This window comes from Nicotiana tomentosiformis, chromosome 7 (assembly GCF_000390325.3).
Source record: "Nicotiana tomentosiformis chromosome 7, ASM39032v3, whole genome shotgun sequence".
Classification (NCBI taxonomy): Eukaryota; Viridiplantae; Streptophyta; class Magnoliopsida; order Solanales; family Solanaceae; genus Nicotiana; species Nicotiana tomentosiformis.
The window spans coordinates 120,822,651-120,842,573 of NC_090818.1; the positions used below are offsets into that span (position 1 = coordinate 120,822,651).

The 19,923-nt window shown below is 34.2% G+C and overlaps 1 protein-coding gene across 1 annotated transcript; it reads left to right on the plus strand.

Annotated features, from left to right (window-relative positions):
- Positions 1 to 18,346: 18,346 nt before the first annotated feature.
- Positions 18,347 to 19,626, plus strand: LOC104106324 (zinc finger protein ZAT5-like). Its single transcript, XM_009614847.4, has one exon. The coding sequence runs from the start codon at positions 18,600 to 18,602 to the stop codon at positions 19,467 to 19,469; it is 870 nt and encodes a 289-aa protein (XP_009613142.1). The 5' UTR covers positions 18,347 to 18,599; the 3' UTR covers positions 19,470 to 19,626.
- Positions 19,627 to 19,923: the final 297 nt, after the last annotated feature.

Below are 19,923 nucleotides of genomic sequence, written 5' to 3' on the forward strand. Positions count from 1 at the left end.
ATTATTTTTGACATCCTCAATTTTGCACAATTAGTCAACCTTAGCATTATTAATAATATTTTGGTCGAATAGTTGAAACTCCTCTTTCTGCTCCACAAGCTGGCCAGTATCTATAACAATTGGTTGTTGGGCATCAGACGCCTCAACCGTTTCATTCAATTTAGGTTGCATGTCATGGATATCTGAGCTAAATTGGTCGATCTCCTGCTCGAGCTCAGTTCTTCCGTCTATCAGTTGTTTTGTCATATTTCAAAGACCATCACGAAGAAACTCATGATATTTTATAAGTTGAGCTTGTTCCTCTAGCCAAGATTGGCTCACTATATCTGCTTCTTCAAAATTATCTTCTTGTAGGAACTCGCTCTCTTTAGCCACGTCTTCCGCATCGGCCTTCATTCTCGTGATTGCTGCACTAATTCTTTGTATAGCCTTTTGATTTTTATCTTGTTGTTCGGCTACTTGCCTCATCATGTCCATAATAAGGGCAACACATTCCACATCCTCCACTTCATTACTCCTATCGAACTCATAAACATCATTAGAAATATCATAATAAGGGCTCAGGGAAGGGTAAAAAGAATTAGGACAACTATTCCAATGGCCACCTTGACAACCACACACATTACAAAAATTTCACTCATAAGATTGAGTTTCATAATTTTTCCACAAGTGTGATCCTCCACAATACGGACGGGGATCATCAAAATACGAATAACCAATATTCGACCGATTATCATTCCAAGATGCCATGTCAACAAAGATAGTAAAATATTAAACTAAGCTAAAAATAAAAATAAAAACTTGAATGGACAAAACGTAAAAATCTAATCTAGTAAAATAGTAAATTTCTGCGTCCCCGGCAACGGTGCCAAAAACTTGTTGCTCCCAAACGCACATGTAAGTATATGTGATCAACAAGTAATATAGGATTGTAAGTTCAGATATCGTACCCACAGGGACTTGTGATTAACTATTTACTAAATTAAACTAAGACAATTAATCTATTCAAACATTTTTCTAAAGTATGAATATTTAATAAAACTAATCTAGAGTAATAAACTAAGAGATTAAATGAAACAAGTTGCAATCTTAGAGATGAATTCAATGGGAGAAAATATTCCAGAGTTATGGGTTAGCTAACAGTCCTGTTGAGTTTTTCACTTAAATCGTCTAATTAATTTATCTGGTTTATTGATTGACATGGTTAATATTGCTCGTAGCCTTCCCCCGAAGTACTACTCGCCTATTAAAGCTAACGTAATGCATATATTCCTATGGAATTAGGATTAATAAGAACGCATTAATAATTTCCGTATAATAACCAAGCAAGGCGATTAGGTATATTCCTATCCTAACCGCAAATCAGTTCCCGATATTTAGGTTCAAGATCTTGCTCTACTCAATCTTATATGCAATCTAGAGTTCTCTCTCCCGAGTTCAATCCTAGATTCGTAGATAGTATTCAATTGGCGATCAAGAAATCAAATAATTAAGCGCAAGATTGAATAAATAAACCAATATGATAAAATAAAATAAAAAATTTAAGCTTCAAACTACAACGTTCATGTAGCACCCCACAACTCTAGAACTAATAAACTATGAGATTAAAAGAAGAGAAGAGAAGAAAAATTGAGAATCCTTGTTCCAAGCGTGGTTTATGTTCTATTCCTCCAAAGTGGCGTGTTCTCTTTCAAAACTATGTTAGATATCCTCCAAATTAGGTTTAGACTTGCTTTTATATGAGTTAGGGGGGATCTTGGACCGAAATAACCTTGTCCCGGACGAAATAGGAAATGTTTCATGTCACCAGCGCCCAGGGTAGCGTGGGGCGCTAGCCCTGGCACTGGGAAAATAAACATTCTGGAAATCGGGCCACAGGTAGCGCCCCACGCTGCCTGTGGCCCTGGAAATCACCATTTTCAACCTTTTCTCCTTTTTGGCTCTAATTTTATACCTTTTACCCCCTATTGCCTCCGGATGATTCCTACATATAAAAACACCACAAATAAGCATAAATCAATACATTTCACATCCGAAATTTATGATACACGAGTAAAATATGAGTCATTATACATATAAATATATATACTTTAAGCCAAATATTAGAAACCCAAAATCCTTATAGGTTTAGGAAAACTCATTGTCCTAATAGATTTGGGAACGAAAAACCTATAGTCCTTGTCAAATTGGGAAACCTTTCTCTTATAGGCTTGGGATTATTTGTGTGATGACCCAAAATATCATCTTTAAATTTAATAAGTAATTCTGTATTCTAAGACCTTGAAAAATACTATTTATCCTTTCTCGACTTGCGTGCGCAGTCCGTAAACTTTTCTGGAAAGTTTTCATGTGAAAAATGAATTAAAATGTGAAATAGAGCTTTAAAATTCAAGTGAGATAACTTTGATCAACATTTTTAGCAAACTGACCTGGATCAGTATTTTGACAGTTCCGGTAGCTCCGTATCGTGATTTGGGACTTGGGCGTATGTCCGGAATTTAATTTGGAGGTCCCTATCTCAAGTTATGACCATTTAACGGAACTAGCAATTTAAAGGCTAAATATTCTAAGTTTGACCACGAGGTTGACTTTTTGATATTGGAGCCGGAATCCGATTCTGAAAATTTGAACAGCTCCGTTATGTCATTTATGACTTATGTGCCAAATTTGAAGTCATTCCGGATTCATTTAATATGTTTTGGCACGAGATTTGCAAATTGAAAGTTTAAAACTCAAAGTTAGAATCGGGGTGTGAATTGTAATTTCAGTATTGTTTGACGTGATTTTAGACCCCGAGTCAGTCCGTATTATGTTACGGGACTTGTTGGTATATTCAAACGGGGTCTCGAATACTCCAAAAGTGAAACGGATCGAAATCGGAACAAGAATTGGACTTAAGCAAAAATCTAAAATTTGGGTTCTCGTATAATCGCACCTGCGGAATTTTAACCGCAGGTGCGAGCTCACAGAAGCGAGACATCCATCGCAGATGCGGCCTTCGCAGGTGCGGCCCTTGTGCGCAGAAGTGGACGTCGCATGTGCGATATTTTGTCCGCAGATGCAGAACCTCGCCCGGCAGCCCCTTTTCGCAGATGCGAAAATGGTGGGCAGAATACATAAAATCGGGTCTTAGCCATTTTTACTCATTTTTTTGAGTTTTAAGTCTCGGATTTGGGCGATTTCAAGGGGAATTTTCACGACTTTGAACTGGGTAAGTATTCTTTATCATAAAGTGATTATATTTCACAAATCCATGTCTATATTCATAATTTATTTCGGATTTAGATAGAAGAAATTGGAATTTATGTAAAACTTTCCAAAAACGAAAATTTAAGATTTGAAGGTCCATTTGATATCGGAATTGGACAAATTTGGTATGGTTGAACTCGTATCGGAACGGGTATTCGAATTTTGTGAGTTTTTCCAGGATTTGAGACGTAGGTCCCACTGCCAAATATTTTAATAAATTTTGAATTTTTATCTGAAAAATTTATAAATTCATATGGAATTAATTCCTATGATTAGTATTGAATATATTGAATTGTTTGTGAATATATTTGAAGTTTTCGGTGGCAAATTTAAAAGAAAAAGCTGTGGTTGAATAATTGATTGGAATTTGCAAAGCGAGGTAAGTGTCGGGGTTAACCTTGACTTGAGGGAATAGAACCCTTAAATTGTTTGTTATGTGAATTGCATGTAAACGACGTATAGGCGAAGTGACGAGTGTCTATACGTCGTCAAATTAATTGTTTGCCTGCTTACTTGAAAAATTATAAATTATTTTTAATCATAAATTAAATATTATAATAATTGTTTCTCTCTCATTCTTTGTCAAATATTAATTCTTGAATTCCTGCATTAATTGTTACATGTTATTTGAATTATGTGCCTTAATTGTTATTTGACATTTAGCATATTAAATAGTAAACTGCCTATTTGCTTCCTGATTTCCATAATAATTGCTATTTGTCATTGGTTGCTTCATAATTAAATCATAATTATTGTATGCTTGTTGTCTTATGATTTTTATATTAATTGTTGCGTTTATTGGGAAATTCTTTCTATAAGAATTGATTGGTAAATGAATATGTTGGAGGAGCGGGTTGCACGCCGCAACAGGATTGATTATAATGAAAATATTGGAGGATCGGATTGCACGCCGCAACAGACTTATTAAAAGTCAATATTGGAGGATCGGGTTGCATGCCCCAACAGACTTATTAAAAGTCAATATTAGAGGATCGGGTTGCACGCCGCAACAGACTTATTAAAAGTCAATATTGGAGGATCGGGTTGTACGCTGCAACAGACTTATTAAAAGTCAATATTGGAGGATCGGATTGCACGCCGCAAAAGAACTGAATGTGGATATATTGTGAGAGCGGGTTGCACGCTGCAACAGAAATAATGGAAATAATAATTGGTTATGACTGCTAAGTTGCTTTCAATCATTATAAATGAATTACCTGATTTATTCATATTATTATTGTTGTTACTAATATTGCGTACAGGTTAATGTAAGTGAAACGCCTTAGCCTCGCCACTACTTCGTCGAGGTTAGGCTCAGCACTTACCAGTACATGGGGTCGGTTGTACTGATACTACACTCTGCACTTCTTGTGCAGATTTTGGAGTTTGTCCCAGCGGCGTACCATAGACTTGCTCGGATTTCAGCTATCAGAGGAGACTTGAGGTATAATTGCATGGCGTCCGCAGTTCTGAAGTCCCCGTCTATTGTACTTTAGCTGTGTGTTTATTTTCAGATAACTTTATATTATTCAGACCTTTATTTGTATTTATTCTAGAAGCTCGTGCACTTGTGACACCAATTCTGGGATGGTATTTAGACATCGTTATTATTATGGATTATTTCAAAATTGCTTCCGTATTTATTTTCTTGTTATTAATAAATTTAAAATTGTTTTAAAATGGATAATGTTATTCTAACGTTGGCTTGCCTAGCAAGTAAAATGTTAGGCGCCATCACGGTCCGAAGGTGGGAATTTCGGGTCGTGACAATTTGGGATCTATATATAGTGGTTGTAGTTAGGGATTCTATAGATTGTAGTGTGCTTTCTGCTTATAGTGGTTGAAAACTCTCTCTGCTTATGTCCCGAGGATTAAGCTTAGCCGAACCTCGTTAAATCTTTGTGTTAATATTTATTCTCTATTTGCTTTGTGTGTGATTATGTGCTAGTTAACCCACAATCTTCTGCAATAATTGGTATCAGAGCAAGGTTCGGGTTTCTACATATAATCTAAGGTTAATATGTCTTCGTCATCTTCAACAAAGTACGAAGTAGAGAAATTTCACGGGGGTTCTAGTTTCAGTCTAATGAAGATTAGGATGAAATTGTCCCTTGTATTACAAGGGTTATGGGAGGAAATTGATGAGGATTTTCCTGAAGAGATGAAAGAGACAGAGAAAGCAGACCGAAGGAGAGGGCTTTGAGTGCAATCTTAATGAGCGTTACAAATAGCGTTCTTTGGGAAATTACTGAAGAAACTTCTGCAGCAATGGCATGGAAAAAGCTAGAAGATTTGTATTCTAAGAAATCGCTGACAAACCGCCTCTACCTGAAAAAGAGGTTACACAAGCTCCGTATGAACGAACGTACACCTGTTAAAACTCACATTGATGAGTTTAATTCAATTATAATGAACCTGAAGAACGTGGATATCAAAATTGAGAGTGAGGATCAGGCCTTGATAGTGTTATGTTCTTTACCACCGTCTTATGATACTTTTGCCGATACACTGCTATATGGGAAAGATAATATTTTATTGGAAGATGTTAGTAATGCACTAAAATATAAAGAGTTAAAAAAGAGCTTTCCAAACAGCAGAATTGACGGTGAGGGTCTTGTGATTAGAGAAAGAACACAACAAAAGGACTTTAACATAAAAAAAAGTCAATCGCCAGATCAAAGTCTAGAGCAAGGAAGCAAAATTGTTATGAGTGCGGGGAGCAAGGTCACTACAACAGAGATTGTCCTAAGCTGAAGGAGAAAAAAAGAAGCAGAAAATAGATAATTCGGCAAATATTGTTGACACTGGAAATAATTCTGATGATAGTGACTGTGTAGGGAAAGTATGTGCTGTGAGTTCTAGTCATAGGCAGAATTCTTGGGTTCTTGATTCTGGTACTACTTTTCACATATGTCCACACAAGAATTTGTTTGGAACTTACAAAAAAATAAGTGGGACTGTCTACATGGGAGATGATAATCCATTGCCAGTAGAGGGGATTGGTAACATCAAATTGAGAATGTTCGATGGAATTATCAGAAATATTGAGTGTTGGCATGTTCCTCCGATAAAGGGAAATTTGATTTCTCTTTCGACTTTGGATGATCAAGGGTATAAATTTCAATCCGAGAATGAAATACTTAAAGTGTGTAAAGGCTCCATGGCACTCATGAAAGGTAAACTGAATTCTAAATTGTATCATATTCATGCCAGTGTAGTTGAAGGGGAAGCTGCTATAGCTTCTGGCAAAAGTGATCTGAATTAGTCTCAGCTCTGGCACTTGCAACTTGGTCATATGAGTGATAAGGGATTGTCTTTGTTGAGTAAGCATAATTTGCTGAATGGGTATAAAAATCAAGTTTTGAATTTTTGTGAGCATTGTGTGTTTGGTAAACAGACGGCCGAACACAAGACCAGAGAAAAGTTAGATTATATACATTCAGACTTGTGGGGTCCAAACAAAGTTCCCTCCAAGAGTGGTGCCAAGTATTTTATGACTTTGATTGATGATCACTCAAGGATAGTGTGGGTGTTTTTTCTGAAAACAAAAGATGAGCCATTTCCGACATTTGTTAAATGGAAGACAATGGTTGAGAGGCAGACGAAAAGAAATGTTAAGCGTCTTCGAACTAACAATGGGTTAAAATTTTGCAATTCTGAGTTCGATAATTTCTGCAGCAGAGAGGGCATAGTGAGACACCACACTTGTGTCGGAATACCACAACAAAATGGTATTGCAGAACATATGAACAGAATGCTTTGTGATAGGGCACAAAGCATGCTTTCACATTCATATGTTAGCAAAGAATTTTGGGCTGAAGCAATCAATACAGCTTGTTATTTGGTCAACAGATCTCCATCCACAACTATTGAGTTCAAAACTTCTTTTGAGGTATGGTCCGGTTCGCCTGCTGATTGTTCAAATTTAAGAATATTTGGTTGTCCTACTTATGCTCATATGAGGGATGAAAAACTTGAGTCGGGGGCAAAGAAGTGCATATTTCTAGGGTATGCAACTGGAGTGAAAGGTTATATGTTGTGGTGTACAGATCAAAAGACTCCAGGGCTAATTATCAGTAGGGATGTAACATTCATTGAATCTGCTTCACTGAACAGTCAGAGGGAGAAGGCAATAGCAGAAACAGATCATGGTGTCAGTGACCGCATAGAGTTAGAAATTGAATCTCTACTAGCTCAGCCAGTAGTTCTGAAGTAGAGGAAGCGTAGGAGGTGCAAAATATTGATCAAGATAATAACGTTGATGCACATGCGCAACAACAATCATATAGCATTGCAACAGGCAGAGGGAAGAAAGTGATCAACCGACCGCAAAGGTTTGCAAACGTAGTTGATGGGAATCTTCTTGGATATACGAATCCTGTGGGATTTGCTTTGGCAGTTGCAGAGACCGTTTATGCGTTTGAGTGTTATAGCTATCCAGAAGCTATTCCGGGTACGAAACCAAATCGACGGATTAGTGCTATGACCGAAGAGATTGAGTCTCTTAACAAGTTTAGGTGTTGCCTAGACTTGGTTGATGTGTGCAGCAATGGGTAGAGCCCCCGTGAGGGCTAAGGGCAAGGTAGAGAGACGTTGTTCCTGTTAATGAAGAGAATTCAAGCCAAGGGGAAGATTTGTTATTTTGTGGCTTGAATTATTTCCTTGTATTTTAAGGAAACCCATAATCCCTATAGGTTTAGGAAAACACATTGTCTTAATAGATTTGGGAAAGGAAAATCTATAGTCCTTGTCAAATTGGGAAATATTTCTCTTATAGGTTTGAGACTATTTAGGATCTATATATAAGGGTTGTAGTTTGAGATTCTATAGATTGTAGTCTGTTTTGCTTCTCATTCATAGTGAAAAACTCTCTCTTCTTCTGCCTCGAGGATTAGGCTTAACCGAACCTCGTTAAATACTTGTGTTGATTTTTTTTCTATATTTGCTTTGTGTGTGATTGTGTGCTAGTTAACCCACGATCTTCCGCAAAAGAAGGGAATGCTTGAACTATTCCAAATTAGCTTAAAGTAGTACAGTGGATGCCTATTTTCAAAACTAACATGGACCATGAAATACAGTACTATCATATAGAGACATGCAAATATACCTGAGCCACCAATATTGCTGCAACTTATACTAAAGCGTGAAAGTCCTTTATCTGCTTATTGTTTGGTTCTTTATGTCCTTGTCATTTCGAGTCAGTGATGCATTTTGGATAAAGTCATAGATCAGTTCAGTATGTGTAATTCCCATAAGTTGGCTACTACACTTTTTGTGCTACTCTTTTAGCCGGTCAATCTTTCATGGGAATTGAAGTATTTGCCACTTGTCGCCTACTGGTGAAGCAAGTTTTAATTTTATGAGGAAAGAAAGTGGCAATGTTAAAGCACAATTTCTTTTAAATGATCCCTGACTTTTTTGAATTTGAGGTATAATTATTCTTGTTTTGTCGGTGGATAATTATTAATGGTTTTTGCTCTAGTGGTAAGCACCCTCCACTTCCGACCAAGAGGTTGTGAGTTCGAGTCACCCCAAGAGCAAGGTGGGGAGTTCTTGGAAGGAGGGAGCCGAGGGTCTATCGGAAACAGTCTCTCTACCCTAGGGTAGGGGTAAGGTCTGCGTACACACTACCCTCCTCAGACCCCACTAGTGAGATTATACTGGATTGCTGTTGTTGTTATATGGTCTTGGCCAATCCTCATCTCTTGAGCTAGATTTTGAGGTTGTGGTCGATCGATCCAAAGTTCATTTTTTATATTATCGGAGCCAGACCCACCCAATTCTTACTTCATCCAATGTTGGTCTCCCATATTATCTTATACATCTCTGGTTGCCAAGCCTGAGCCGTGTGGTGGTGGTGGGGGGAGGGGTATTGATTTTCCCACACCGGTGGGTATTAGGGTCATTGCTCTCCTTATATAGTTTTGAACAATCTTAACCTCTTGAACTAGCGTTTGAGGTTGAGTTATGTCCAATATCCTTTTCTTTATCAGCTTTATGCTACTATGACAAATATTGCTACTAAAAATAATTGGTACGAGGCCTAGTACGAGAAAGAATTGATTGAAATAGTTAGTCTCACTTGTTCCAACTATTTGTTAATGAGGCATCATAACAATTAAATGTAAAAAGTTCTTTCTGACTTATATTTTGTCTTACTTAGATGTATCAATTTTGACATATAAAAGTGCAATTGGTTTAGTTCGCTTTTGATTCTATTAAATTTCGAGCTCCATCAAATCTATTAATTAACTCAACATGTTTTAATTTGTTCACTTGACCTGACTAATCCCTTTCACACCCATTAATTTGACCTGCTTAAACTATTTGGCACAAACTCAAGAGCAAGGTCAAGGGTACGAAGCAGCGGCGGCCCAAAGGTGTTTGGGGCCTAAAACCAAACTTCAATGAGGGGCCCTAAGTTTTTCGATATTAAAAAACTCATTTAGTAAATTTTTATTTAAAGTTTATTTTTCTATTTTTTGAGATGTAAAATTATTAATAATTTATTTATAATCGATTTCTTGACTAGGATTATATATGTTTCCACTTTCTAAGATTATTTTTCAATTCTTTTAGGATTTCCTGATATTTTAAAAAATCCATGACTCACCAATTTCTTCTTCTTCTTCTTGGATTCCATTGTCGTTTAGCTCAACTATATTAGTGATTTGTTCATCTACCATAAAATTTTTCCTAATTTTTTATTTAAAATTTTTATTGTTCGCTAAAAATTTATCAAGCGCTCCTTTTTGGGATTGTATTAAAGTTCAAATTCTTTCATTTTTTGGCATTTTTAATACGCGGATTCATATTTTCTTGTTGACATATTAAAATTCATAATAAATAAATAAAAAGATGATACATATACTTACAAAAAGATGATACATATACTTACAAACAAAAGATATCAAAAAATAACAAATTCTAGATGCAAAGTAATAAGAAAAGTACGGAACAATTGAACCTTGTTTAACAAACAGTCATAGATAACTTGATATTACTTTTGCTGCTTCAATACTTTTGGTGTAATGCCGGGAAAGCTTGACAAAAAAGGGTTGCAATTGCCTTTTGCTATCTTACTTGACGAAATATTTTATGAGATAGTGGACTTGTAAAGAAATATAAAGTAATCAAAGTAATATGGGTCTCATGATAATGATGATAGTGTATAAAGGAGTCAAGAAACATATTCACACCTAAAATTTAGGGCTGAATCCCAAAAGTAATTATTCATATTACCAAATTATCTCTTATTTCCTTTTTCATGAAAAATGCACTTTTTCTTTGATATACTAGATATTTTTTAAAAACAAATTATCATACAGAGCTATTTAATATTAGAAAATTTTGGGGACCCTATAAATATGGGGCCTCAAGCAGTTGCTTGAGTTGCCTTACCATCGGGCCGCCCCTGGTATGAAAGATAATGAGAGTAAATCAAATTAATGATAATATATAGCATTCATCTATTTTTCCAAAATATTTTTACAAAGGTCACCTTTTTCCGATTTGGGTTTATTAATCTCACTTAATAATATTAAACGTCAGGTACTTTCAGAAGCAATGAGTAGACATTCTATCTCTCAATATCGTTTACTTTCTATTTTTAAGTATACCTACTAATATTTTTATTCTTTAAATTAGTCACTCGCGATAAACAAGTCGAAATACTATAAGACAATGAAAATATTCTAAAATCTCACCAACTAGAGCAGTTATGAGTTATCCAACTAATTTTCCCAGTCCCTTTTTATTTTTTCCAAATAGAGAAGTTATATTTTTTTCAAGTCTGAAATATCGATTTCTAATTTATAAATCTAATCATAAATATTGTTGGAAGAACATTCTATTTTGCAGCTCCAAATGGATAATTGGATATGATTATGATTAATTATGAAAAGGAGTGGAGCTCAACCCACTAAAACATGCTAGGTATACTCAATAATTTGAGTCCCTATAGTGCTACTTTAGTGGAGAGAATACTTGGTTTTGTTTAGTTATAAAATAGAATAATGTTGAAGTACAATAGAAAGTGACTTCACACACTTGCTTACTTGCTTTGCATTTCTTCAATGCTTCGGAAATGAGACATCCATAATATATACCTATACATTATTGTGACAATCACATACATATTATATTTGTAATAAAATAATAGAGCAAATCCGGTGTACAAAATATCTCGCGCTCACACAGGGCTCGTGGTAGGATCGCACTCAAAAGAGTGTGATGTAGACAATCCACCTTATACAAGTATCAATGGTTTATTATGCGGCTTGAACCTGTGGCATCTAGGTCATACATATAACTTTACCGTTGCTCTAAGACTATCCTTTCATATTTGTACTATATAATAATTTCTTGAAACAAAAAACACAAAGAAGCAATAATATGTATACTACCAAAGGATGTGGTGCAACGGATGTGGCTGCTCTTCCTTTAACTAGAGATTTCGAGTTCGAGCCCTGGGTATGAAAAAATTCATTGTAGGGAGCGCTCCCTCAGCGCTCCCCCCGAATGGGCCCTACATAGCGCGAATTCGGATATAGTCGGATTCCAATACGAATATCGAACATCGGATTAACCAAAAAACTTTTTGTATGCATTGTATATAGACTTGCCTCTCTAGACATGTAGATTAATTGTAATGCATCGGAGAGGGGTGCCGTGAGCGTAAGGGAAAGAAAAACAGTTTGAATTTGTTCTCTTTTAATTTAAATTCTCTAATAGAATATCAACATCATTTGGAATTATTGTAGAACGACGTGAATATGGGTGTGTTTGGTATAAAGAAAAATATTTTTCGTAGAAAATATTTTTCAAGAAAATATTTTTTCGGTGTTTGGTAAGCAAATTAAGGAAAATAATTTATCAAGAATATTCATAAATAATTTAGATACAATAAACATGAAGTCATAAACTTTCAAACAAACTTTCGAACCAACAACCTTCTGAACCCACAAATTACATAAACTTTCAAACTGCTAAACTTTCGAACCCGTGAACTTTATAATTTCTAACCTGCATACTTCCAAACACTTAAACATCTGAACTCATAACTTTGAAACTCGTAAAATTTCGAAACTGTAAACTGAAAAATAAAAAAACCAGAATTGAAAATATAAAAATAAACAAATTTTGCCGGGTGGGTGGGGTGGTGCAAAAAATTAAAAATAAAAATAAAAAGTAATAAAAAAATTGGAGGGGGGGTGGTCTGTAGAAAAACTTACAAAATTTAAAAAATTGGTGGTGGTGGTGGAGGAGGAGGAGTTAGAAGGTATGTGGTGACTCAAAAGAAAAAGAAAAAGAACTTTGGGGAGAGAGGATGTGTAGAGGTGGGGTAGGGGATTGATACTTCCAAGTAGATTTTTTGAAAAATATTTTTCTAACTTTTTGTAGGAAGTTATTTTTTTCCGATTTCAAAAAAATGTGATATCTAGGAAAATATTTTTTAAATTATTTTGTGCAACCAAACAGTGAAAAATGAAAAAATATTTTTCGGTACCAAACACACCCTATGTCGTGAGTCTTGAGTTACAGGTAACAATGTTACATACTGATTGTACCACAATTTTTCAAATAATTTTTTTTTTTTGGGTTAAGAAAAAAGAGAGATGTAGCTATTGAGGAAAATCGTACGTGGTGACGTGGTCCAAAGCGGATAATATAACACCATATTAAGAATAACTTTGGATTGATTTAACCCAACATAAGTTTTTTTTAATATTAAAAATAAGTGAAGTTACCTGCTAATATGCAAATGTGACCTAACACTGTAATTTTATTTTTTTTTTTTACAGTATCAGTGATCATTAATTAAATTTTATATAAAATGGTAATGAAACTAATGATAACATGGTAGATGGAAGAGCATAATTAAGGAAGGGAAACAAATTAAAACAGATATAACCTTCTCCTAGAAATAAAGAATCAAAGCAAGCCATGCATGAGGGGATGATAGTTTTCTTTCTACCAACTCTAGAGGTTACGTACAAAATGATGTCATATAAAGTAATAACTTTAAGATTAAAAATGCTTTACTTGAGCAAAATGAATAGTACAAGTCTTAGTCATTTACTAGTGTTGTGTTACATATGCTGGCAAATTAAATATGGTATAATAGAGGGTTACGTGCCTCTCACAAACCATAATATAATATTCTATATCATGAACAGGGTTTAGAGGGAAAGTATATATATATCATGAACACGGTAAGAGGGAAAGTATAAGTTATGGTTCGGGGGAACATAGTAATTTTGTTTAGACCTTATATATTTGTACTCGAAAATTTATTAAATATGTATAAATATTCTATTGTTAACTCATTAACTATAATGAGCTATGAATTCGACAACAAATTCAAATCCAAAAAATTTCAAACTCCCATAATTTATGAAATGTATCTACGTTATACATGTATCTCCTTACGCTAAGAATCTTCCCTTTCTTCGGTTCATCAAATATTCCTCACTTCATATATAGTTCAATACAATAGTACTACAACTCAGCTTACCATAATCGCCGTCTAACCATTTTTTTATATTGCGTATCTTATTTCTTTATTATACCATACATTTACAAGGAAATTGTATAATACATTAATTAATATCCTCAGTATATGGTGTCAGTTATCCTCAATAAAAAATAAAAAAATAAAAAATGAGAGAAGCTTGTAATCGACTTCTTGATCATCTATCTGTCTTTTGGTGTCTTTTCTGGATAAATTGAATTATCCTCAATAATTTGCTTATTGTTTGATTAATGCGCGCTGGTTTAAGTTCTATATAGAGCCATCATAATTACAAGAAAATTATTGTTTCAGAAAATTAATTATGCTTGTGAACTGAAGTATGTTTAATCAGAAAAAAGGAAACTATAAGCTACGTGTCTATTGACTTCAATTAATAATATAAATAATTACCTTATCCTATAATACTTCTGCATAATTTAGTAAAGATGCATTATGAATACTAACACGCACAAAAAAATATATAACATGAAGCATTTATTTTCTTCCAAGAATTTTCTGAACTTAGTAATAGTGGAATTAAAGAAGTCAACTACTCTGTTATATTTCCAGCGTTATATGTATTACCAAAAAAGTGAAAAAAAAAAAAAAATTCATTAGTCAAGCATCCTAAAAGTAAATAATCAACTAACTTTATCAGTATTATATAAAAAATATTATTCTTTTATGAATGACAATACAAACAGAGGCGGGTCCAGGATTTGAAGCTTATGAGTTTCTACCGTAATTTCAAATTAATATACAATAATATATGGGTTCACAGTTAGATATTTACAAATATTTAGTGAATTTTTTAATATAAATACAGGGTCTACACAAAAGTTACTGGGTTCCCGAGAACCTGTAGACAATGCTCTAGGTTCGCCCCTGAATACAAACAAATAATAAAATAATAAAAAGTTGTTAATTTTGAGAAACATAGAACTAAAATATGAAGATCAACATCAATTGAAGGATATCTATTTTTAGAAAAAATGTTCACATGATATTCATCATCATGGTGTTTTTAATTAATAAATATGCAATACCATGGCTCGTTATTTGAGTTATTCTCAACCATTCAAATTTTATAGATGGATAGAACTCTTCTCATTCACTTATAACATAATTTTGTGGGTCAATGGGGCTAATTAGGGAGTTTGACACATAATTTGTATAGTATCTATTGGGCGAGCTTCAAATATTAAGCTAGTGTTAGGCATGTTTAAGGTGCATAATCGGGCAATGCTCCTTCCCGAGGCGAGCCTCCGTCCCAAAATGCTTTTTAAAACACTAACGACAAGAGTTTGAATATTGTAATACGCAAGTGTACTGTGAATTTTTTTATAAGTATTTTTAACTTTGTACATATAGCTTGAGCAGAAGACATTATATTGCATTCGTTGGTAATATAGTAAATACACAACTGTCAAAATACTATTTAAAATTGAAGAATCAATAATGTAGTGAAGCTGTAGATGAACGTGAACCTGGATCTCCTCATCAGAAATGATAGGATCCTTGTTTCAAGGCAGTCATTGTGGCAAATTGTAAGAAAAAATGGGTCCTGCAAATTAAATGAGGTGAGAAAAAGACATAAGACAAAACATTCCTCGTTGAAATTTGTGCACTAATAAAACCTGTCTATTAACTGTAAAAATTAAGAGTATGTACCTCAACAACCATTGTGCTGAAGCTCATCCTTGATCGGAGGTTTCTTATTTGAACACTGGGCATATAATCGATTAAAAAATTTTGACGCGAATCTGAATTTAGTCGATTTCAATACGGATATAGAACAGCCGGTGGGGGAAAAGTGAGAATATGTACAACGATATCCACATGCATCAAGTTGACAAATGTTTTGGGGCCAAAAGTAATTAAGATAAGGAGAAGATTATTAGCTAATTAAGGCGGAGCTCCCACTGGCATAAATTGGTTGATATTGACGCAATTAACTCACATACTTAACCCTTAATTAACCACATGCACATTATCCAATTCCAAAGCAAAATATAGATTTTAATAAACTCTTATAGTGTGAACAATATTGTTTGCACTAATCACTTTGCTTAACTTCATTAAATGAACTTATTTATGTCGCAATTCTTTTAATGTGGTAACGACCGGCCAAGTATAATGATTTAAGATATATAAACTGAAATTGTGAATATTTTTACACAATCGAAACAATTTTAAAGTAGATTAGTTATAATCTTTACTAGGTTATATATATATATTAATATTTAGCATAGAAATTTATCTATAATTATATAATTATAAGAGATCTAATTGTATAAATATATTTTTATCCTACACGATGGCCCAAAGAGTAAATAGAAGCTAGAAATATAGGGCGAATATGTATATTGACACTCAATTGCTATTTGCAATAGAGTTTAAGTTATAAATACCCAAAGTGTAAAACATATACACTATCAATATAATTTAACCAGTCATAATAAGTTATTACTCTATTCATGTTACTTATTGTTGTTGATCAATTTAACTTAAAAAAAATAAAAATATGCTCTTTGCAATATAACTTGGAATTGATTAGAGAACATATAATAGTACCAAATGTAATGAAAAGATTTAGTTCATATTACTTAGTAATGATTAACGTATATTTGATCCCAAAAATATTTTTTTAGGATAAAGAAAATGAAATAATGTGGATCCTAAATGAATACGACGTACACGTTGTAAAGGGAACATGTCATTATTCCATACTTTACCAAACCTAATCATTGGATGAAACATAAGATTGTAGTGGCAAATAATAATAAAATTAATTAGGAGAATTTCAGAAAGCCGGCGTGATTTTTGGGTCATAATAATCCAATTAAAGTGATAAAAACCTGGTTTCAGTAGTAGCACAAAAGTGGGTGGGTCAGTCAACTGCACATGGATTTTGCTTCATTCATTAACATCACTACGTACTCCCAATCCAACCAAGTCCACTCTCCACTAGTTATATGCTCGGCAAATTTCCTCACTCCATTATTATTTCCAACTAATTTACTTCATCCAAAATGCCAAAACTACTTCACTTTTAATGCATAATTAGCAAATATCATTTGAGAGTTATATCTTCAATTTTTGTAGTTGTTTACCTTCAAAATCGGATACCTTCAATTTGTTAGTGGTTTAAAGGATACAAAACGATAAATTAGATTGCAATTGAAAAAAATAACGATAAATTAACTGCAAACCACATGAATTGGGTGACTTTAGAGTAGGGAAGCAAGTCACCCTTGAGTTGAATGCACTTTTATTGACACAAAGATACTAAAAAGTAAGAACTTAATTAGAGAATGTATTGCTTATCAGTACATGTTACAATGTTCCTAATGAATTGTCAAGTCCCCTTTATATATTAGGGAAGACCTACCTTTTAAGGTATTATTTTATTGGGCAAAAGTCCTTGATTTGTTGACCGTTGGTTTCCTTTTTGAGTCGTTCCGTGATTTCTGCCATAATGATTGGTCAATTGCGAGAATTGCAGACCACTGTCGGATGAGTTGGCAAAGCTTTCTTCGAGACCGTTAAAAACAGGACCGGTTACGCCTTCGGTAAACTTGAGGACAAATCTGATGGTTTCGATGACTAATTTTGACAATGCTTTGGGTTCGATCTCAATCACCATATTTCGATCTTGGCTGATTGTGTTGGACGTTAGATCGATCTTCTAGCTCGACTTTACCCGATCACAGATATTTCGACCCTGGCCTAATCAGGGAGTTTTGAAAGCTCGATCAAATATCGAGCTCGGTTTTACCCGTATACAGTAGTACATTGGGAGGTGAGAGAGGGGGGAAAGGGATGCTATATATGCCACTAATAGGGTTGAACTAGGAGCGAAGCTAGAAGCCTGGCTGTTGCATAGTAATTTTTGCTCAAACAGTTTATTTGTTTAACAATAATTCATTAAATATTAAATTTAAAACCGAGTTATTAACACCTGAGATACCATTTTAAAATTTATAACCCATAAAATTAAAATCTTGGCTTTGTCTCGGGTTTTAACCATCCACAAGTGAGCAAACACTCGACCTCATATCTTTAATATATTTTTACATGAGAAACTCGTCATTTGGAACAATTAAGATTCAATTCTCATCCAACTCTTTCATATTTGTTTCTCTGATGTACTTCGACCTTTAGTTATTCAGAATTATTATTATTTTAAATAGTGAAAAATAGTGTGTTTCCATAAGTAAGCCAATCATACTTATGCAATGGGCAATTGACTTCAAGCAAGTTCTTAAAGACAACTAAAAGGTTGCAAATTATTAGTAATAATGATTATATAAAAAAAAAAATGCTTCAAACGATGAAGCTAACCAAAAGGGAATGAAAAGAGGGATTTGTTTTTCTATTTTATTGTATGTTTTATTTTAATTTATTGAAGGGGAAAATATGTGGTGCCAGGCTTGCACTCCAATCCTCCACAAGGTATATCGTTGGCATAAAGTAATGGGTTTGCTTCAAAGCCAACCGAATCTTACTCCTTTCCTCATTACATTCCATCTTCTCCATCTCTACATATATATACATATAATCACTTTATATTATAATATATATATAACTTGCAAAGTTTGTAAGTGCAAGAAAACAGTGAATATTTTCAAGATTACTATTCACGGGCGGCTTCTTTTTATCATTTTACCTAAAAACTCCTCCTATTAAAAACCATTCACTACCACTTCTCAAAAAAACATATATAAACACTCACTGTATTACATCGTTTTCTCCATCTTTGAAAAAAACTTCCCTTTGCCCTTTTTTCCTTTTGTTTCTTTTTCCCTATCTCTTGAAAAGGTTTAGTGTACTTTGAATGATACTAGAAAACAAAGAGTATAGTATGGAATTCGTTCAAATGCAAGAAAATGTTGATCATCATATGAATATGGTGATCAAAAGAAGGCGGACTAAGCGACCTAGACCGCCTTCTCCTCTTGCTTTAACAATTGCTACTAGCTCTTGTAGCACCGTGGAAGGCGCTGGTGGTGATGGTGGTGGTGAATTGGATGGACACGTGGCGAACTCGTCGTCACTTTCCAATTGTGGGATTGATCAATTTGCCAAAAATTCGGAAGAAGAAGAAGATATGGCTAATTGTTTGATTCTTTTAGCACAAGGCCATAACCAAAAGTCACAATCCTCTTCATTGGATGTTTTTCAATGCAAAACATGCAACCGTTGCTTCTCTTCGTTTCAAGCACTTGGTGGTCATAGAGCAAGTCATAAAAAGCCAAAATCAACAACCCAAGAAGAGATCAAGAATTCAAAGCCAATTGAACAAGTTGCCACTTGTTTGAAATTGAATGAGGATCATGTCACAACTTTATCACTTCAAATCCCGAGCAACAATAATAATAACAACAACAATAACAACAGCAACAACAAGAACAAGACTAGGGTACACGAATGTTCGATATGTGGAGCAGAATTTACTTCAGGACAAGCATTAGGTGGTCACATGAGAAGACATAGGCCATTGCCAAATAGTATTACAATTGCAGCAAGTAGTACTAGCAATGAAGAATCTCATGATCAAACGAAAAGCACAAGGAATTTCTTGTCATTGGATCTTAACCTACCGGCGCCGGAAGACGATCACCGGGAAATGACGAAATTTTCCTTTGCTTCAAAAGAACAAGTCATCGTCTTCTCAGCTTCTCCTTTAGTTGACTGCCATTACTAAATCATCAACATTCAACACCCTTTATTTTAATTATTTTTTTGCATTTTTTTCTTTTCTTCAATTATTGCAGCCATGACATTAATTGTGAATTGTTAACACTTATTTTATTATTATACATTCAACAATAATTTGATTGATAGACATAATTCTTTGATTACATTGTTAATTATATTTCTTGTCTGGTTTGTATCTTTGAGTAAGGGGTTTATTTTACTCCCATGTTTTGGTCTCTGATCCAAGAAAAGTAAAATATCGATCCCTATATATGATCTGGCTTTCCCCATATTCTTTACTTTTCTCATGTGTTTTCTAGTAAAAGTAGAACACCCGAAGAAGCGCAGGAAAAAAAAATCAATTAATTATTTTTCCTGCAAACTTAAAGCTTTTATGGCCTTATCAATGTAAATTGATTTGTGATATATAGCAGGTTAGCAACTTTATTTTTCAGGCTAGG

Excerpts from the sequence above, each read along its gene's own strand:
- LOC104106324 (XM_009614847.4), top strand. The coding sequence starts at position 18,600 with ATGATACTAGAAAACAAAGAGTATAGTATGGAATTCGTTCAAATGCAA.